At 57.4% G+C, this 16,257-nt stretch overlaps 6 protein-coding genes across 6 annotated transcripts; 2 read left to right on the top strand and 4 right to left on the bottom strand.

Annotated features, from left to right (window-relative positions):
- Positions 1 to 50: 50 nt before the first annotated feature.
- On the bottom strand, positions 51 to 4,114 carry MKK02DRAFT_35376 (putative integral membrane protein; the record flags this gene model as incomplete). Its single annotated transcript, XM_053089163.1, has 6 exons — positions 51 to 1,097; positions 1,143 to 1,660; positions 1,709 to 1,926; positions 1,978 to 3,349; positions 3,417 to 3,980; positions 4,027 to 4,114. 6 exons carry the CDS (start codon positions 4,112 to 4,114, stop codon positions 51 to 53), a joined length of 3,807 nt encoding a protein of 1,268 aa, XP_052942278.1.
- Positions 4,115 to 4,490: 376 nt separating this feature from the next.
- MKK02DRAFT_40803 (uncharacterized protein) lies at positions 4,491 to 6,591 on the bottom strand (the record flags this gene model as incomplete). The annotated part of the gene is made up of 7 exons (XM_053091281.1): positions 4,491 to 4,584; positions 4,632 to 4,705; positions 4,759 to 4,936; positions 4,982 to 5,004; positions 5,052 to 6,019; positions 6,072 to 6,354; positions 6,541 to 6,591. The coding sequence occupies 7 exons, from the start codon at positions 6,589 to 6,591 to the stop codon at positions 4,491 to 4,493; spliced, it is 1,671 nt and encodes a 556-aa protein (XP_052942277.1).
- Positions 6,592 to 6,878: 287 nt separating this feature from the next.
- Positions 6,879 to 8,261, top strand: MKK02DRAFT_7610 (WD40-repeat-containing domain protein; the record flags this gene model as incomplete). Its single annotated transcript, XM_053093694.1, has 6 exons — positions 6,879 to 7,120; positions 7,173 to 7,220; positions 7,275 to 7,380; positions 7,426 to 7,508; positions 7,547 to 7,840; positions 7,886 to 8,261. Coding segments are annotated over 6 exons (1,149 nt in total), but the record flags the coding sequence as incomplete, so codon positions are not given.
- A 35-nt stretch (positions 8,262 to 8,296) lies between these two features.
- Positions 8,297 to 11,361, bottom strand: MKK02DRAFT_20743 (ATP-dependent DNA ligase; the record flags this gene model as incomplete). Its single annotated transcript, XM_053086308.1, is given in 10 exon segments — positions 8,297 to 8,606; positions 8,687 to 8,883; positions 8,903 to 9,057; positions 9,109 to 9,520; positions 9,572 to 9,890; positions 9,937 to 10,156; positions 10,214 to 10,508; positions 10,553 to 10,570; positions 10,617 to 11,028; positions 11,075 to 11,361. The coding sequence occupies 10 exon segments, from the start codon at positions 11,359 to 11,361 to the stop codon at positions 8,297 to 8,299; spliced, it is 2,625 nt and encodes an 874-aa protein (XP_052942275.1).
- Positions 11,362 to 12,168: 807 nt separating this feature from the next.
- On the top strand, positions 12,169 to 14,411 carry MKK02DRAFT_40800 (uncharacterized protein; the record flags this gene model as incomplete). Its single annotated transcript, XM_053091280.1, has 5 exons — positions 12,169 to 12,181; positions 12,234 to 12,287; positions 12,334 to 12,705; positions 12,751 to 13,690; positions 13,733 to 14,411. 5 exons carry the CDS (start codon positions 12,169 to 12,171, stop codon positions 14,409 to 14,411), a joined length of 2,058 nt encoding a protein of 685 aa, XP_052942274.1.
- A 1,086-nt stretch (positions 14,412 to 15,497) lies between these two features.
- Positions 15,498 to 15,798, bottom strand: MKK02DRAFT_40799 (uncharacterized protein; the record flags this gene model as incomplete). Its single annotated transcript, XM_053091279.1, has 2 exons — positions 15,498 to 15,567; positions 15,614 to 15,798. The coding sequence occupies 2 exons, from the start codon at positions 15,796 to 15,798 to the stop codon at positions 15,498 to 15,500; spliced, it is 255 nt and encodes an 84-aa protein (XP_052942273.1).
- Between the last annotated feature and the right edge of the window lie 459 nt (positions 15,799 to 16,257).

Here is a 16,257-nt window from a genome sequence, read left to right as displayed (position 1 = left end):
CATGAGATCCCCCCGTGATCCGTGCGCCATCCCTCTCGCGGCATGAACACCTACCAAGGGTTCTTGATCGCCTCATCTTCCAGACTCTTCTGCTTCTTCCCCCATCCCCACATCCCACTCCCATTTGCTCCCCCTGTTCCTCCTCCACCACTCTTCTTGCTCTCATCTCCACCCGCAAAAGGATTCGCCATGAATTCCGGCGGATGCGGGCGAGCCGGGGGTGCAGGCCGAGGTATTGATGATGAGCCATAGGGCGATGACGATGATTGAGGATGAGACCAGTCGTTAGATGTGGGATAGGTGTATGGAGATGTATTGGAAGGGGATATGGCGAAGGAAGATGATGAAGAGGATCTGAGTGGGCTGGGCCGGTCCCAGGCGGCGGTATCGGATGGTGAGCGCAGGTTCAGCTCGCGAACGGCCGTGGCTGCTATATCGCCGACGGACTCTTCGTCATCATCCTCGCCGTTCGTGGCTTCTGCAGACCGCGACGAGAAGTCGTACGATGCGCTTCGGAGGAGGGTTGGCTGGTACATTCCTTTTGGCTCTGCTTCCGCTTCCCCTGGCGGTGGCCGAACCACCACGCTGACCGGAGGCGGCGCCGACCCCGTTCTCTCCCCATCCCACCTAAACTTGCCCTCTTCCCCTTCGGACTCCACCTCCCGGCCCGACGGCACCTTGATCTTGTCCACGTCAATCTCCTTCCCCAACTCCTTTGAGATCGCCGCGAAGTCAAACCCGGCAGTCTTTGGTATCTTCCGAACAGCCTCATCCTCCTCCACCGTGGCGATGGACTCTATACTGACTGCGGCAGCTGGCTGGGAGGGGGTACCGGGGGTATGGGCGCCCTCACGGGGTGGCATATCCTCGTCCGCGTCCGCGTCGTCGTATGAAGTTGACCGCGCACCGGGACCTGGACGGGTGATGTCACCCTGCTGGATTGGGCCAGAGGGGAGTGGTGTAGTCGAGCCAGAGGTGGAGCGGGACTTGGCCGACCGGGGGAAAAGACCAAGAATCTTCTTGCGGTCCTTCTTGGCTTCTTCCTCGGCTTCGTTGACAATCGTCCGTTCCTGCACATTCATGTCCACCTCGGGATCCTGCTACGTCAGCTAGACTTCACCACTGGGAGGTAACTAGCTTACATCAGGCTCATCGAAGTGATCCGCCGTGACTGGCAACCCGACCTTCTCCAACAACTTCGGCATCATGCTCCGATACGTCATATGCCCCGAGATGATCTCGGTCACATCGACGTTCTCCAGTCCGGGGACCGCCTCTACCGGCCGCAGCCCAGCAACAGTGTTGATACCTCCGCTGGTAGCGCGGAAGAGATAGCCGAGCATCCAGTCATTGGTGGCAAAGCCGTTGACAAAGCGACCGGCGACGACCGAGCGGGCTTCGAGCCAGGTGATCCGCGAGGCAGTCACGGTCGTTCCGAAGAGGAAGACGTCCTGGACGAGGCCGTATGCCTTGTGGCGAGCGAGCTCGGCGAGGGCGTAAAAGATGGCGCGGGAGCCGAGGGAGAAGCCGATAAGGGAGACAGGACGGACACCGGCGTTCCGCTGGAGGATGACATCGGCCAGGACGAGTCCGGCTGCTTTGGCTCGGTCAAGGGCATTGCTCCAGGGGTTGTCGATTAGGTAGCCGAGTTTGGTCAGGACTGGACGTCAGCTGGAGACCAGGCCTGATGAAGTCAGCCGAGACTTACTCATCGGCCATTGTAGAGCACTCATCAACGCCGCCATCAACGTAGCAGCCAGCACCTGCTGCCCGACCTGCGTCAAGACCTCCGATGTCAAGATCTTGAGAGCTGATCCCGTCTCCGCCAGCATCTCGGGCTCCCACGATACCGACAACACATCGCCGATGATCGGATCCAGGACCGAGAAGGGTAACCTGGAATCGTCCACTTTTGATGCCAAGAACCTACACGGATCAGCTCCGTGAAAAACAAGCTTCCCATCCTAGCTGACTCACCCTCCCATCGTGATATAACAGCAGACCCGCTTGTTGTTATGCAGCGGCCGAAACTCGAAGGTCCGTACATCCCTCATCCGCCTTCCCATCCCCGTCCCCGCAATATTCGCACCAGTCAAGATGCCTCCTGTGGTGATAACCGCTGCGCCTCCCGCACCCGCCAAGAAACCCGTCGTCCCTGTTATCCCTATTGTGGCGAAAGCCGCGCCCAGACCTGCTCCAATGACAGGCGCAAGCAGTCCCGCCGAGAGGCCGATGACCAGACCGCCACCCACCGCTGCTGCACCCATCATGGCGTATCTGCGCTTCGCCCCTCCCTTTCTCCGTCCCTCTATCACTTCCCCCTGGTCTGACCGCTCGACCGCCTCTTGTATCTCCAGCGCGTCCGTCACGCGGTTCTCGAACCGGACGACGTCGAGCCATTCGAAGCCGAGCGCCGTGGCTATGTGCTCCAGGTACGCGCGAGACCGGGCGTCGTATACTGAGTCTGCGATAAGGACGAGGAAGAGGTCGCACAGGACCGTCCACCGGATATCGAGCGTGACGTGCTCGTCGAGATTACTGAGGGTGGTCGAGACGCCAGGGAGTGAGGGAAGGGCTTCCGCTTTGCCCGGTAGGTCGGGGTTGTCTGCCTCTAGGTCGACGCTCTCCGTAGTTGGTATCGGTACTTCTGAATGGGAGAGAGTGGAAATATGTGGCTGCGTCGGCGTGGGCACCTCCGCCGACTCGCCAAAGACGCCATCCGCTCCCAGCCCGGATATCCTCGGAGTCTGATCCGGATCCCTTCCAGGCGAGCCAACCTCCTCTGACACCGCCGTGACCACCTCGCCCGATGATCTGCGGAACGATGATGAAGTAGATCCTGTGTCTGGCTTAGCAGGCGAGAATGACCGCCCGATATCTCCTTCCTCATCCTCGTCTTCGAATGACGACAAGCGGATTGGCGGCGGCCTTTGTGGCGGACGCGAGGTTGACGCTTTGGTAGGAGCGGCCGAAGGGAAGGAGAAGGGGTCCGAGTCATCCTCCTCGCCATCGCCGAACGGGTTGATGCTCTTGGGCTTGTCCACGAGTGGTAATGTGGTGATGGGAGATGGCGAGTGAGGGGGGAGAGGAGGGGGTGAAATAGTGGATTGAGGTCGGGGTGATAGGGCGGCGTCTGCTGGACCGGAGCTTGTAGAGGAGATAGACGCCTGGCGAGGTCGATAAGCCGGTAGTTGCTCCTCATCTTCCTCTTTGAGAACGCCTAGCTCGGCCTGCTTTTTCGCTTGCGGGTCGAATTCCGGGTTCTTGACGGTATGGGTGGTCATGAGGGCCGGTACGAGGTCCGAGGGGTCTACGCCGTGCTCTGCCAGGCTCTCGATCATCTTTTGCTCTGGACAATCAGCTTGGAACCCACAGCAGCCCACCATCCACATCTCTCCGTGTAGATCATAACTCACCAGCCTGTTCCAGCTCCATATGCTGATACAGCCGCGCCATGATCTTGATCATCCATATTCCCGCACTTTCCACCACCGGCAACTCAGCCTTCTCCTTGCCCTTTCCCTTCGCCACCTGGAGCAGTTTCTGCTTGAGCTTTGTCCCCTCCCACCCCCTCCCCGAATCCCGCACCATCCGCGCCGCAACCAAATGGCACAGGCCAACATAGGCGATCCTCTGACCCTCTGTGAGCAGCTCCTTGGTCGCCTGCATCTGTGACAGTGGCGTCATCGCCTTGTCCTCGTTGAAGAGGTACTTGGTCCGCATATGTACCGCGTCCGACTCCTCATCCTCGTCCAGCCGTAACCGCGTATAGTCGGATTCGTCGAGATCGTTCTTTTGCCGCCAAGAGTCCGTGACGAGCGTGTCTGCTTCAACGACTAGGTGCGCGCCAGTAGCATTGGAGCTGCTGCCTGCATCTTGCTCGGACGAGTCAAGCCGGACGGGTGGACGGTAGTGATAGCGCTTCTGATCGTCGTCGTCTAGGCCGAGAGGATTGTTATCGGACCGCACGACCGGCATGTCTGGTCATTAGCCCGGTCTACAAGCCCATAGTGTATGCAGACTTACCCTGCCACCCGTCATCATCCTCTATGTCCGGCCAGGTCATCTGCGGTGCGGCAGACTGCGACGCAGCTCGGCGTGGAGCAGGCAACATCTTTGGTCGGTCCGAGTTGGGTTTTTGGCGGTCGTAGCGCTTCTGCATCGGATCTTTGGGGACGGCAATGACACCAGCAGAGCAACAGCTGGTCCTCGGACGCTCAGCTACAGGTGAGGCCAAGGAGATAGAGCAAAGGAAGTAAGAGGTAAATATGAGGTGAGATATTGGATGCTGGCTGCAGGGTGGCACGCGCCAAAATAGCGCGTCATTTTCGTGGCTGGAGCTACTGGAGGTGTCTTTTCAAAGGCTCTATCGATAACGCACTGCAGTTTTTCGAGCGAAGGGTATCCTCACAGCGGGACCAAGTGTCTATATAGCTATAGCATGAAACGATGTCCAAAATCTGGTACAGCTGTAAATTATAGTAATCCCCTTAAGCCCTTTGTTCCGGCCTCAGAAGTGGTGGCTCCCCTCTCTCCGCCCTCCACCTGTTCGATATCGTGTAGACCTCTTCGTCCGCCAGTATCCTGAGGATTTAGCTGCGACCTGGGCCAGTGTATAAGCTAGGACGTACGGGAAATCATGAAGCCACTTCTCGGAGAACTCCCAGTTCCGATGATCAAGCGGGTCATCCGCTCGCAATACCATCTAGCCTGTCAGCTCGTCTGCCTACTATGCTCTTAGGCAAGGTGCCAGCTCACCTCTAGAAGAAGCCCCTGATATGCCTCGATGAGGTCATACCGCCCACGGAGGAGGATCATCCTATCTCTGATGGAAGGGAAGGGTACGCCGTCAATGGCATGCTCGTGCGGTATAGTCCGCTGGACGGCGGTAGGTCGCATCGAGGCTGGCAAGACGTAGGCGTGATTGACACGGAAGCTGCTCATCAGCTGAGTCCCAAGAGGGCGGTTGCACCATGCTCACTTGTTGATATGGTACGCGATAAGCTGCCATATTAGCGTCTGACACGATTATAACGATTTCCTAGACTCACCTGCATTGGCTCTATCCGCTTCCTCAACCCATCGTCCTCCTTGAAACTTTCGATGACCTGCCTCTGGACGCGCATCCTCTCCTCAATCTCATCTGCCGACATTGCCGGGCCATCCGTCACCCCCTTGGATTGCACCATCATTGTGACAGCGACCTTGAGCCTCTGTTGGTCCCGAGCCGAAAGATCAGGCTGCGCACTCGAGGTGTTTCGCCCTCCTGGCGGTTGCGACAATCCCATCAGAGGATTCGAGGGGTAATTAGCGCCGTTACCCATACCGGACGGTCCCGCCATAGAGGCCATTGACTGCGGGACAGCCTGTCCGGGCTGTGGCGGGAGAGTGAGCCCAAACCCGCTCAGATCGCCTGACATGGCGCCGAACGGGCCCCACATGGGCATCTGGGGCGAGTACATGGATCCGCCGAGTGGAAACATGCCTCGTGCCGCCTGCGCCTGTTGTTCCTGGGTGTACGCGTTGTACTGCTGCATCTGCGAATCGCGGATGGGACCGAGCGGCGATCCGGGGAAGGGCTGAAGGCTGGGGTCCACGTTCTGCTGCTGCGGACCAGCAGAATAGCGAGACCAGTCCGGGTTGGGTCCGTCCGAATTGGGGAAGAGATAGCTGTACGTGTCGGCGTAATTATCAGTGTCCATCTGAGTCGGCCGGGAGGAAGAGAGCTTGGCAATCTTGGGTTCCGGGGTGTTCTGGTGCGACTCGGCCTGGGCGGAACCGGTCGCTCTGGCTCCGCCGGCCAAGCTGGATCCTCCTTCGGCAGGTGACTCGCGTTTCCGCTTGGACATGGATTTGCGCCGGATCTCGCCGAATGGGATGCCGGGGTTGGCTTCTTCCAGCTCGCGACTGGCGCGGAGCTTGACGAAGGCTTCGTACGCCGTATCCGTGTCGGCACGATTGAGGATGGCGTCGAGCTGGGGCGCAGAGAGGCCCAGGCGGGGCAAACAAGAACCAAGTCCTGGAAATCAGCCCGAGCCTCTCCACTTATCCACAAGATGAGTGAGATTTACCTTCACCCACAAACCCCGCCATACCCTTGATCATCCCCCTCAATTCCTTATTCTCCTTCAATAGATTCTTCACCAACAGCATGACCAGCTCAATCCTCTCCTCCTTGTCGCCCGAGAGCACCTCGACCCTGGCCTCCAGATCCCTTATATACTGCTGCTTCCGCTGCCTGAACTCGCGCTGCGCGATCCTGTTCTGGGCTTTCCGAGCCTGGGTGGCGGACTTGTCCTTCCCGCCGGCGCCGCCCCCCTCGACTGAGTCGGCATGGTCGGAATGGTCATCGTCCTGTTTGCGTCGCGTCGCGAGAAGGTGAGAGTGAGCCAGGGGCGGAGTGAGGAGGATGGGCCGAGGAATGTAGCCAAGCGAAACAGGGACAGCGGATGATCATGGTCAGATAAGGATGTGTCAAAAAGCGTTGGTCAGCAGGGTCCCCTCGGCGGATTGTGAGCCGCGTAAGACTCTCTGACTCACGTCGTCCTCGGCATGATGATTGAGCGTAGCCTGTGCGGCCTTCGGGGGCATCTTGTCAGGTCAGTATCGTTGGATGTGATGTGGATGCTGTTAAAGAGGTCTTGCAAGTCGTCGCGGAGAAGCTTTTCATCCCAGCCGACAACCAGAGTTCAAGGTTTCTCATTCGGGAAAACTTTCCGGATCCGGACATCGACAAATTACGTTTGGACGGATTTCAAGCACCGCATTCCTCAAACCCGAGACCTTGGCTTCACCCATTCACATCAGGGTAGTGTCGGGATGCAAGGTCAGTCCCAAGCTAACCTTACTGATTCAGCGCAATCTACTGACGGCCCGCAGCGACTTCTCTTTGCTCCTTCGATACCGGATACTCGGCAGATTGTATCGAGTTCTGCCCACACGAGGGGTTTGAGCACATCTTTGTATGCGGGACGTATCAGGTCCTTGAGCCGGCGGCGGCGGTACCCGTAGGACGAGATGACGAGGATGAAGAGGAAGAGGAAGAGGATGCTGCTCCGAGGCAGACACAGCGGACGGGCAGGCTGCTGCTTTTCAAAGTAGATCAGGATCAATCAACTTTGTGAGCTCCGCGGCTCTTCTGGTATGGCCTGAGACGACAGCTCAAATATCAGCTCGGAGCTTCAGCGGATAGATACAGCAGCCATATTAGACGCTAAATGGTGAGCCAGTGTCTGATGACCATAGCGGCGCGACAGTAGCTGATCGCGTAGAAGGTCTCCACATCTCGAAGGTGGTTGTCCGGTCTTGGCAGTGGCCGATGCCAAAGGCGGCATCACGCGCTATGCCTTGAGCACTGAGCTTGTGAGCTTACATTCAACCGTTGTCTTTATTGGTCATCAGCTCACGCCACAGCAACTGGAACAGCTCGAGAGGGTGGAAGTAACAGAAGACACCACATTATGTCTCTCCCTCGACTACGCTCGCTGTCCTGCCAGGTCCGCCTCGCCGTCTCCCGTATTGCGTATTGAGTCTTACTGATCCGCAGCACATCCAACGACCTTATCACCTCCCTGTCGTCCGGACATTTGACCCACCTCACACCCACGCCGACCGGCTACGTCTCCACCTCTTCCTGGCAAGCACACGCCTACGAGCCCTGGATTGCCGCTTGGGACGTCTGGGATCCCAATCGCGTCTGGTCGGGCGGAGACGACTGCGTGCTCAAGGTGTGGGATGTGCGGATGCTGGAGATACCCGCTGGGCGATGTAAAGACTTCGAGGCGGGGGTGACTACTATTGCTAGTTCGCCCTACAATGAGTATTTGCTTGCTGTTGGAAGGTGAACCTCGTCCTTGCTCAATCCAGGGCCAAGCTGATTCATCAGTTACGACGCCAATCTCCGGCTATTTGACTCTCGATCCCTCAAATCGCCTGTCAGGATCATCCCCACCGCCGGTGGGATCTGGCGTACCAAGTTTCATCCCGCAGGGGATCGGAAAGGAGATATCCTTCTCGCTGGGATGCACGGCGGTTTCAGCATGGTCCACCTCGACAAGTCTATCGTCGGCGTATCAGGCGCAGGGGAGACTGTGTCCGAGTGGGAGGCTACAGGAGATGAGGCAGGTAGCGAGATTATCGGCAGGTTCGAAGGGCACACGAGCTTAGCGTATGGAGCGGACTGGTGTCGACTACCACCTACGGCCGAGGGGAGTCTCATAATCAGTTGTTCGTTCTACGACCACACCATGCATATGTGGCGCGCTTGCTTCAAGATCATTATACCGCAATACCAAGCCTACTCCTCCTCCTCAAACTCCTCTTCTTCCTGCCCATCCTCCCCTTCATCGTCTACCTCTTCTTCGCCCTTGGCCTCCTCAGATCCTTGCCTAATCACTTTCCCGACCCCCTCAGCGCCCACTTTCGCCGCCCGCGCAGGCGCCTCCTTGATCTGTCTCCTGTACATATCGGCAAATTGCTGGCTCGTGCTGGCCTGTTCCCAGCTCTTGTCATCTCGGCGCTTCATGAACCGCGGGAAGCGCATCGAGAGGCCTCGCTCTGAGCCGAGCAGGGACGCCGCGGCGGGATAGACAGGCGACAGGGTTATGCTGCCAGTCAGCTCAAGTATCACCAGTGCTTTCTCCTGAGACCAAAGCTACCAGGAGGAGGAAGAATAAAGGTCACTCACTCGGCACCTCGTATCTCCCACACCTCGCTCGGCTCAAACCAAACATTCGGCCTCAGCCCATTCGTCTCGTAATACCCCAGCGTGGTGTCCGTATTACACTTCTCCGGGATCGCATTGTGCGGCGGGAACCGAACGAGGAGGTCTTTGTAGAATGCGTCCGTGAAGCCCGATATACCTGGGGAGCATGAGCTTCTACCCTGACCGATTTCAAGGCACGATCAGCTCACATTTGCAGACAGCCTCCAATGCGCCAGTCTCGGGATTGTGACATGCCAAAAGGATCGGACTCCACCAGCCCGCTTTTCGGCCTTGTCCCCACCACGCCCCAATGGGTACAAGATCAAGGCTATCGCCCAGCCCTTCCAGGTAGTCTACACAATCAGCTCAGCTTCGCACGAGAAAGAGGCAGCGGAAAAGCTCACCCTTCTTCACCTTCAACCACCCCTGACTCCTCTGATCAGGCTCATAAGTCGCCGGTAGCGGTTTCTTCTTTCCCCCTTTCCCACCCTCTTTCACCTCTCCACCATCCACCTCAGTGCCTTTGCCTTTCTTTGCCTTCTTGATCTTCTCCCCAGCCCCATCGTCCTCCACTTCCTCATCATCCCCTACAAGCCCCTCCCCCGACTCCAACAGCTTGACCATCAACCCTTCACACTTCTGCTCTACGACCATCTCGAAGAACGCCTGTATCTCCGCCGGGGTATCGGCGCAAGCGGTAGAATCAAGAGACTCGACATGGGCGAAGCGGGCTTGGGTTGGGTCGATGGGGGCGTGTGCTGGGAAGAGGGTGTGCAGAATGTGCCGACGGTGGGAAAATGGCGAATTGAGGAGGGTCTATACCGTCAGCTACGCTCAGCAACTTCGCTAAGACATCATAAAGCTCACCTCATCGTTCATCGACATGAGATCAAACGCGAACACGCTGACAACAACCTTGATATCCTCCACCCTGACGTCCTTCTTTGCGCGATTACTCAGATCTTGGAAGGTCCGGTAAGCGCCGGTATCCTTGTCTATAGCGACCACTTCGGCGTCCATAATGAAAGACGATATCTTCTTGACGTGGAGGAGGTCGATGACTCGCTGAGGCGCTACAGAGGCGGTCGAGGGGAAAGCGGCGGGATCGGGAGGTACGGGTCGATAGAGCAGAGCGAGCACGAGTTGACAGATATCCGGGTATTTCTCGGTCATGTCTTCCAGATGTCTGATCCATGAGCTCCGCACGAACGGCCAAGCAGATACGGACATACCGGCTGAACAGTCGCACCCAGACCTTCTGGCCCTCTTCGCCCGTCACCCACCTCCCACCACCATCTTCCTCGCCCTGCGGTCCGTCCAGTCTCGCATGGATTTGCACGCGCTGCCCATCGAGCTTCGCCTCGGCTGTAAAAGGTAGATTTCCCAATCTCGTGAACACCTCGTTAAGCGATCTTGTAATAGACCCCAACATGGGCGAGAGCGGTATGCCTACTCAGTCAGCTATGACCTCCGGTTTACGCTTGTCCGCACTAGGCCGAGCAGACGCACCGACGCTGACAGGAACCCGCTCTTCCAGACCCTCCAAACCATGCCCCTCTAAGCCCTTGACCAGATCCCCATAATTCGGATGCCGGACATACACCTTCCGAACAAGCTTAGTAGCTTCCACGCATCGCACTTCGACTTCTTCTCGAGCGAGGTCGGGTTCGACCTTGGGGCGCGGGATCCGTTTTTGGCCTTTCTCGGCTTTGGGTGGCGGACCAGGGGGAGGAAGCACGGAGTTGATCAGGTCGGTGGGTGTATGGAAGAGGGCCGTAGCGCGAGCGAGGGAAGTGAGGAGAGTCTGCATCGTCAGTGCAGTCCTTGTGGGGTGATGGGGCAACGTACAAGTCGAACAGCGCCTATCTGTCCCGTCAGCTTCGCAGGAATCGTCCAGATAATGCTGGCTTACCCTAAGATTTCCAATCAGACTCCTAACCAGAAACCGTACTTCCTCCCCTCTCGCCTGAACCATCAATTTCCGCACCACATCGCCTTTCACCTTCCCGCTCTGGCTCCCCTTGACCTTACTCAACCCCAATAACCGCTTGTATACGTCCCCAACCAACAGCGGCGCGGGGGTGACTAGTGTCCGAAGCGTGCTCTTAGCTTCGTATGCTACGTCCCCTGGATCTCCCCATTTCTCCCACAGCTTCTTGAGGTCACGAGGCTGACAGCCTGAAACTTCCTGCACTGCCTTCGAGAGGATCTGGGAGCCGATGCCGAGTTCGCAGGGGAGGTATGATGGGAGAAGGTGGTTCGAGAGGAGGTAGAGCGAGGGTGGGAGGTCGATGGGTGATGCATGGATGAGGAGGTGGAGGAAGCTGGATGTCAGCGTGTGATTCCTTGCGTTATGGAGAGTCAACGTACTTGGTGAGAACGCGAACGATGGTCAATCTCGAGCGCGTAGATGAGACCTGGACGTATACGCCCACCAGAACGCTGTACGGTAGGCGGCCCTTGGGCCAGTTCGATATGTCGATATCGGATGGACGGAAGAGGAACGCGTCCGTATCGAAGTCGATAGCTTTGACAGCCTCCGCCGAGGTCGAGGTGATCGTTGCCGGTTTGACATCCTTCGGGGACGACGTCTCCGGCTTGACATCCCGCAGAGGTGTAGGACTTGGAGCCCGTTTCCGGCTCGAGCCGGCAAACATAGGATGTACGGGCTTGACATCCTTGGATGAGCCGCCCTGCTCCAGCTTGACCGGCTCCAGAAGCTTCTTCGATGAGCTGGACCCGTTCACCCCAGACCGAGCGGGGGATGGGTCCACACTCTCGATCTCGGGGCTCTCGCTCCGCCCTTTCCCCTTTTCCAGTCTCGATCCTTCCTTGCTATCCCCAGCGTCCCACTCTTCTGCCAGCTTCCTAGCCAACTTCGCATCCTGCTGCTCCTGCGCTACCGGTGAGCCAGGTAGGATATCGTCATCCGAGTCATCGATAGTGATGACTGTGTTATCCTTCTTTGGAGTCGGTTTAAACCCAGCCTTGCCCTTGCTTGGAGAAGCAAAGAACGAGTCGATAGATGGCTGAGCGGGCTTGGACGCCTTCTTGACCTTCTTCGCGGAAGGAGGGGTGACCTGCTTGGCCTGTCGCTTCGGGGCCATCTCGCCAGTGGCTATCGAGCTGGAGTGACCGACCAGAGACTTATTGAGCGTGTTTAGAAGAGCACGCCGGCTCGCTATGAGCATGTAAGGGGGTGTATAGGCAGCGTATGATAGGTAGTAGGTGTGATGGTATGGTGGGGCGGGGTGGGGCGTGGGCGATCTTGAGCTCGAGTTGGTCGACTGTCGACTGACATCATCTCGGAGATAAGCTTGATTTAAGCTTTTCGCTGATGGAGAGGCGCGCAAATTTCTAATCCACCTTGACTTCACACATCACGCTCTATACCACCCCAGGGACCGCCTAGACAGACCTACTGACAGCTTCCCGTGGACCGAGATCAGTAGCAAGTAGCGAAAATGCCCAAAGCAGGTATGTCCAGCTGGTCATGTCCGAGGCGTGGGCCCAAGCTGATAGTGCGAAGGCAAATCAACCAGTGGGTCGAAGAGCAAGCTCTACGCTGCTCCCGTAGCTCAGCGTATGTACCACCTTTTAAGCCCCAGGATATATCGCTGAAGTGTCAGGGAAGAAAGATTTTGGAGTCCCGAAATTTCAAGGTCTCAAGACGGCCGCCAAGCAGGCCATGCCGATGGGCACCAAGCGCCCTCAGTCCGCCGCTGCCCTCTCTGCCCTTGCTGGTACGGGTATCGACGACATCGAGTCGGGCCCTTCGTCTTTGCTCAACTTTGCGCCGGTTGACGCGGCATTGACAACGCGGGACTCTTCGTCCAAGGCGTTTCTGAGGGAGTTGCGGAAGGTCATTGATAGGAGCGATGTTATCATCCAGGTATTGGATGCGAGAGATCCGGATGGTACGCGGAGTCGATGGGTGGAGGAGGAGGTGGGAAAGCGGATAGGGGATGGGAAGAAGCTACTGGGCGTGGTGAACAAGATTGGTGAGCTCAGCATCGACGGACCGCCGGGCAACAGCTGACAATTAGACCTTGTACCGCGCGCAAACCTTGAAGCTTGGCTCAAACACCTCCGACACTCGTTCCCCTGCATGCCGTTCAAATCCTCCACCCAGGTCCAACGCCAGAATCTGTCACAAAACACCGTGCCCCTCGCTCAGACCGCCAATAAGCCCGGCGAGAAAGCGACATTCACCGAGCTCCCCACCACGTCCTCATCCCTCGGTGCCCCGGCCCTCCTCCATCTGCTCAAGCAGTACGCTCTTTCCACTCCCCACTCCTCCCTCACCGTCGGCGTCGTCGGCTATCCCAACGTCGGCAAATCAAGTCTGATCAACTCGCTCAAGCGCTCTCGTGCCTGCGCAGTTGCCGCTATGCCCGGCAAAACACGGGTGGTGCAGGAAGTCGTCCTTGACAAGGGCGTCAAGATCATCGACTGCCCCGGTGTCGTGCTGGAGGACTTTGGGCGGGTGATGGAAGGGGAAGAAGGCAGGCGGAAGCAGGCGGAAATCATGCTTCGGAACTGCATCAAGGCGGAGTTGGTCGAAGATCCCATCTCGCCCGTCGAGGTCATCTTATTGAAACTCGACCCGGGCTTCTTGCAGCGATTATACAACATCCCGCCATACGATAACGTACGAGACTTTCTCATCAAGATCGCGCTCGTTCGCGGCCGACTTGGGAAGGGCGGAATCCCAGATCTGGAGGGGTCGGCGGTCTCGGTTCTGCGGGACTGGAACTCGGGAAAGATTCCGTATCATACGGTTCCGCCTCAGATACATCCGTCGGCGGCGTCGGCGCAGGCAACATCTGCCGGTGGGGATGTGCAGATGGGCGAAGGGGCAAATGGAGATCAGGTGTTGAACACGCTCAGCGAGGCGTTCAGCCTTGAGGGACTGTTTGACAATACTGGAGATGGAGCCGAGTGGAAGGGCGACATAGACGAAGGAGCAGAGGAGATGGTGGAAGAGTGCGTATCATATTGGCAAACCAGGATCGAGCTGACTTTCAGCGAGGAACTCCGTGCGGACTCGGCGGCCATAGCCAGTGCGGTAGCTCCAGTAGCAGCGCGGATCGACTCGGACTCATCAGAATCAGACTCTGACTCAGAAGGGGACAACTTTGGGTTCCGTCCGCCCACCTCACGCCCAGCCGCCCCTCTTCCGCCTTCCTCTACCCTCTCTACCCAATCCTTCAACTTCCCCGCACCCACCACCTCGACGTACGCCCCCTCCGCCTTCTCCTCCGCTACGGCCGGCGCTCGGCCCTCGCTCAACCCCACCAAGCTCTTCACACCTGAAGAGCTCTCCATCCTCCCACCCGGCGTGCTCGACCGACAAAAGGCCAAGCAGGCAGCCAAGAAGGCCAAGAAGCGCCAGATGGAGAGGGAAAAGACGGAGGGAGAGCTCATGTTTGGGATGCTGGGGATGGATGTTGAGGGCAAAGCGGGGGAGCTGGTTCCGGGGACGGTGGAGAGGAAGAATAAGAAGGAGCGGAAGAGGGAGAAGAGGAGGGCAGAGCTGGAGGCGCGGAAGTGGGCTGGGACGTATGAGGCGCCGAAGAAGGAGAAGAAGGCGCCGGCGGCGGGGATGTTGGTGGATGATACGGAGGTGGATATGGAGAAGCAGAAGGAGGCCGAGTTTGAGCGGTTCTTGCAGGGTGTGGGGGCGGATATGGACGATGACCTATAATTCACTACGTATACACCTACACGTCGGCACTAATGTATACTTGATACGACCACCCTTTTCCGCCTCTCCACATTCAGTAGGAACGCTTCGTAGTATGCTTATCCTACTCCCGAGGCTCTTTTCTGGTCGCCTTCGCAGCTTCAGCATCTGATAGAGGTAGTCAGCGTTGAGATTATAGTTTGAAGCAGGGACGCTCACTCTGTTCCTCCACTCGGACCTTGAAATCGTTTGCGACCTCCGCCCACGTCCCTTGCGGCGACCTCATACGCAGCCTGCTAGCACGGAGCAAGGCAAGGAAGTACTTCCTCGGCAGACGTTCCTGCCATTCCACCGGCATGTTGGTGACGTCCAGAACGATGGACCCCTTGATGGTACAGAAGAACGATTGTGTCCCCAAATCTTGGTCACAGGGGAGCGACATCGCCGCCGCATACGGGAGCAGAAGATGTGCCGTCGCGAGGTCGTCGACGGCGCAAGCAAAGTAGAAGTGATTGTGATGGTCCTGTCACCTAGAGCCACGCACGGACCAGCCAAAACGATTCCGCCGGAACCCTCGCTCCTCATTCCTCAAATTCCCCCTCTCCCCCGGAACCTTCCAGAAATTCCTCGCAGTTTCCACCACCTTCTACCATCTTCTACCACCTTCTACCAGCATCGATTCAGCTTCCATCGGCCTCCCCGCCCTTCCAGTATCTTCGACCCCACTCGCCATCAGCATATGTCATCATGGAAGGCGCTGGAAGGATGATCTGGAAGCGGCGAGCGAGATATAAAAGGAGGACGAGTCGGGACTTGTAGATGTTTCATCCGCTTTTACATTAATCTTGCCATAGTCTCATTTGCATACCATTTCCTCACCTGCCCAACTTAGGATCCCGTGCACTCACCCCTCCCCCGTGACAGGTCCATGGATTCACCCATACGCTTCGAATAGAGGGATATTGTTTGAAGAGGCGTGACACAATCAAACTTCTCCGCAAGTTTGATCAGGTCTAGGATGTCGAAGGGATCATATCAGTCGAATTGATCGGGGTTATTGCACGCCATGTTGAGCAAGATTTTGAGGATGAGGGCACGTTCCAGGACCTAGTCGGTGAGGAGGATTTCCGGTCCTTGGACGCTGGAACAGTCCTGTAGCATGCTGCGGAAGACAGAGCTATGCAATCAGCTTCTGCGCTGAAATTCTGGCACATCAGGCGTACCTGACAGCCTTCAGATAATAGCTGTGTACCCTGAACTTCACGCCATCCGAGGAAACGAGAATGATATCCGCTTCCTCGTCGTTGTACTGCGGATCGTACTTCTCCTTGCCCGCATCCGACCCACCGCGCCGTCTCTTTGCGGGTACGAGTCGTTTCTGACTTCCTGCGGCGCTGTCGGCCTGCATTGTAGACCTTGCAAGAGGGTGAGATGAGTGCAATGCAAACAAGAGGAGGATCCATGGGGATCAGGCGTGAAGGGAAAGTTTTGCAGCGCGGACGCGCTCGGCCACGTGGTCGATAATCGATGATCAGCTGCGATAGAGTGGGAAAAGTGGGGGCTTTATACGATCACGTGCCGCAATGCCACATCCCCCATATGACGGGGCCTCAGCTTGAGCTTTCCGGATGTTTCCATCTAGCCAATGCTCTCTCTTCTGACAAGAGATCGTCTGCAGCTAGGATTCAAGCCAACATTCATAAGATTCACAGCATGTTTCCTCATCAGTAGCCCGCGCGCGCGTACCCGCCATTACAAGATGCGGTATGAAAGGTCATATAGCGGTATCGCAAGGTCTGGAAGAGATCACAAGGAGCTACAAGAGCAACATATTCTGTTCTGTGCGGTGACCTGCTTTTAAGACCCG

The sequence above is a fragment of the Dioszegia hungarica genome (assembly GCF_025882075.1).
Source record: "Dioszegia hungarica strain PDD-24b-2 chromosome Unknown MKK02contig_25, whole genome shotgun sequence".
Lineage (NCBI taxonomy): Eukaryota > Fungi > Basidiomycota > Tremellomycetes > Tremellales > Bulleribasidiaceae > Dioszegia > Dioszegia hungarica.
This window is presented reverse-complemented; position numbering and strand designations above follow the sequence as displayed.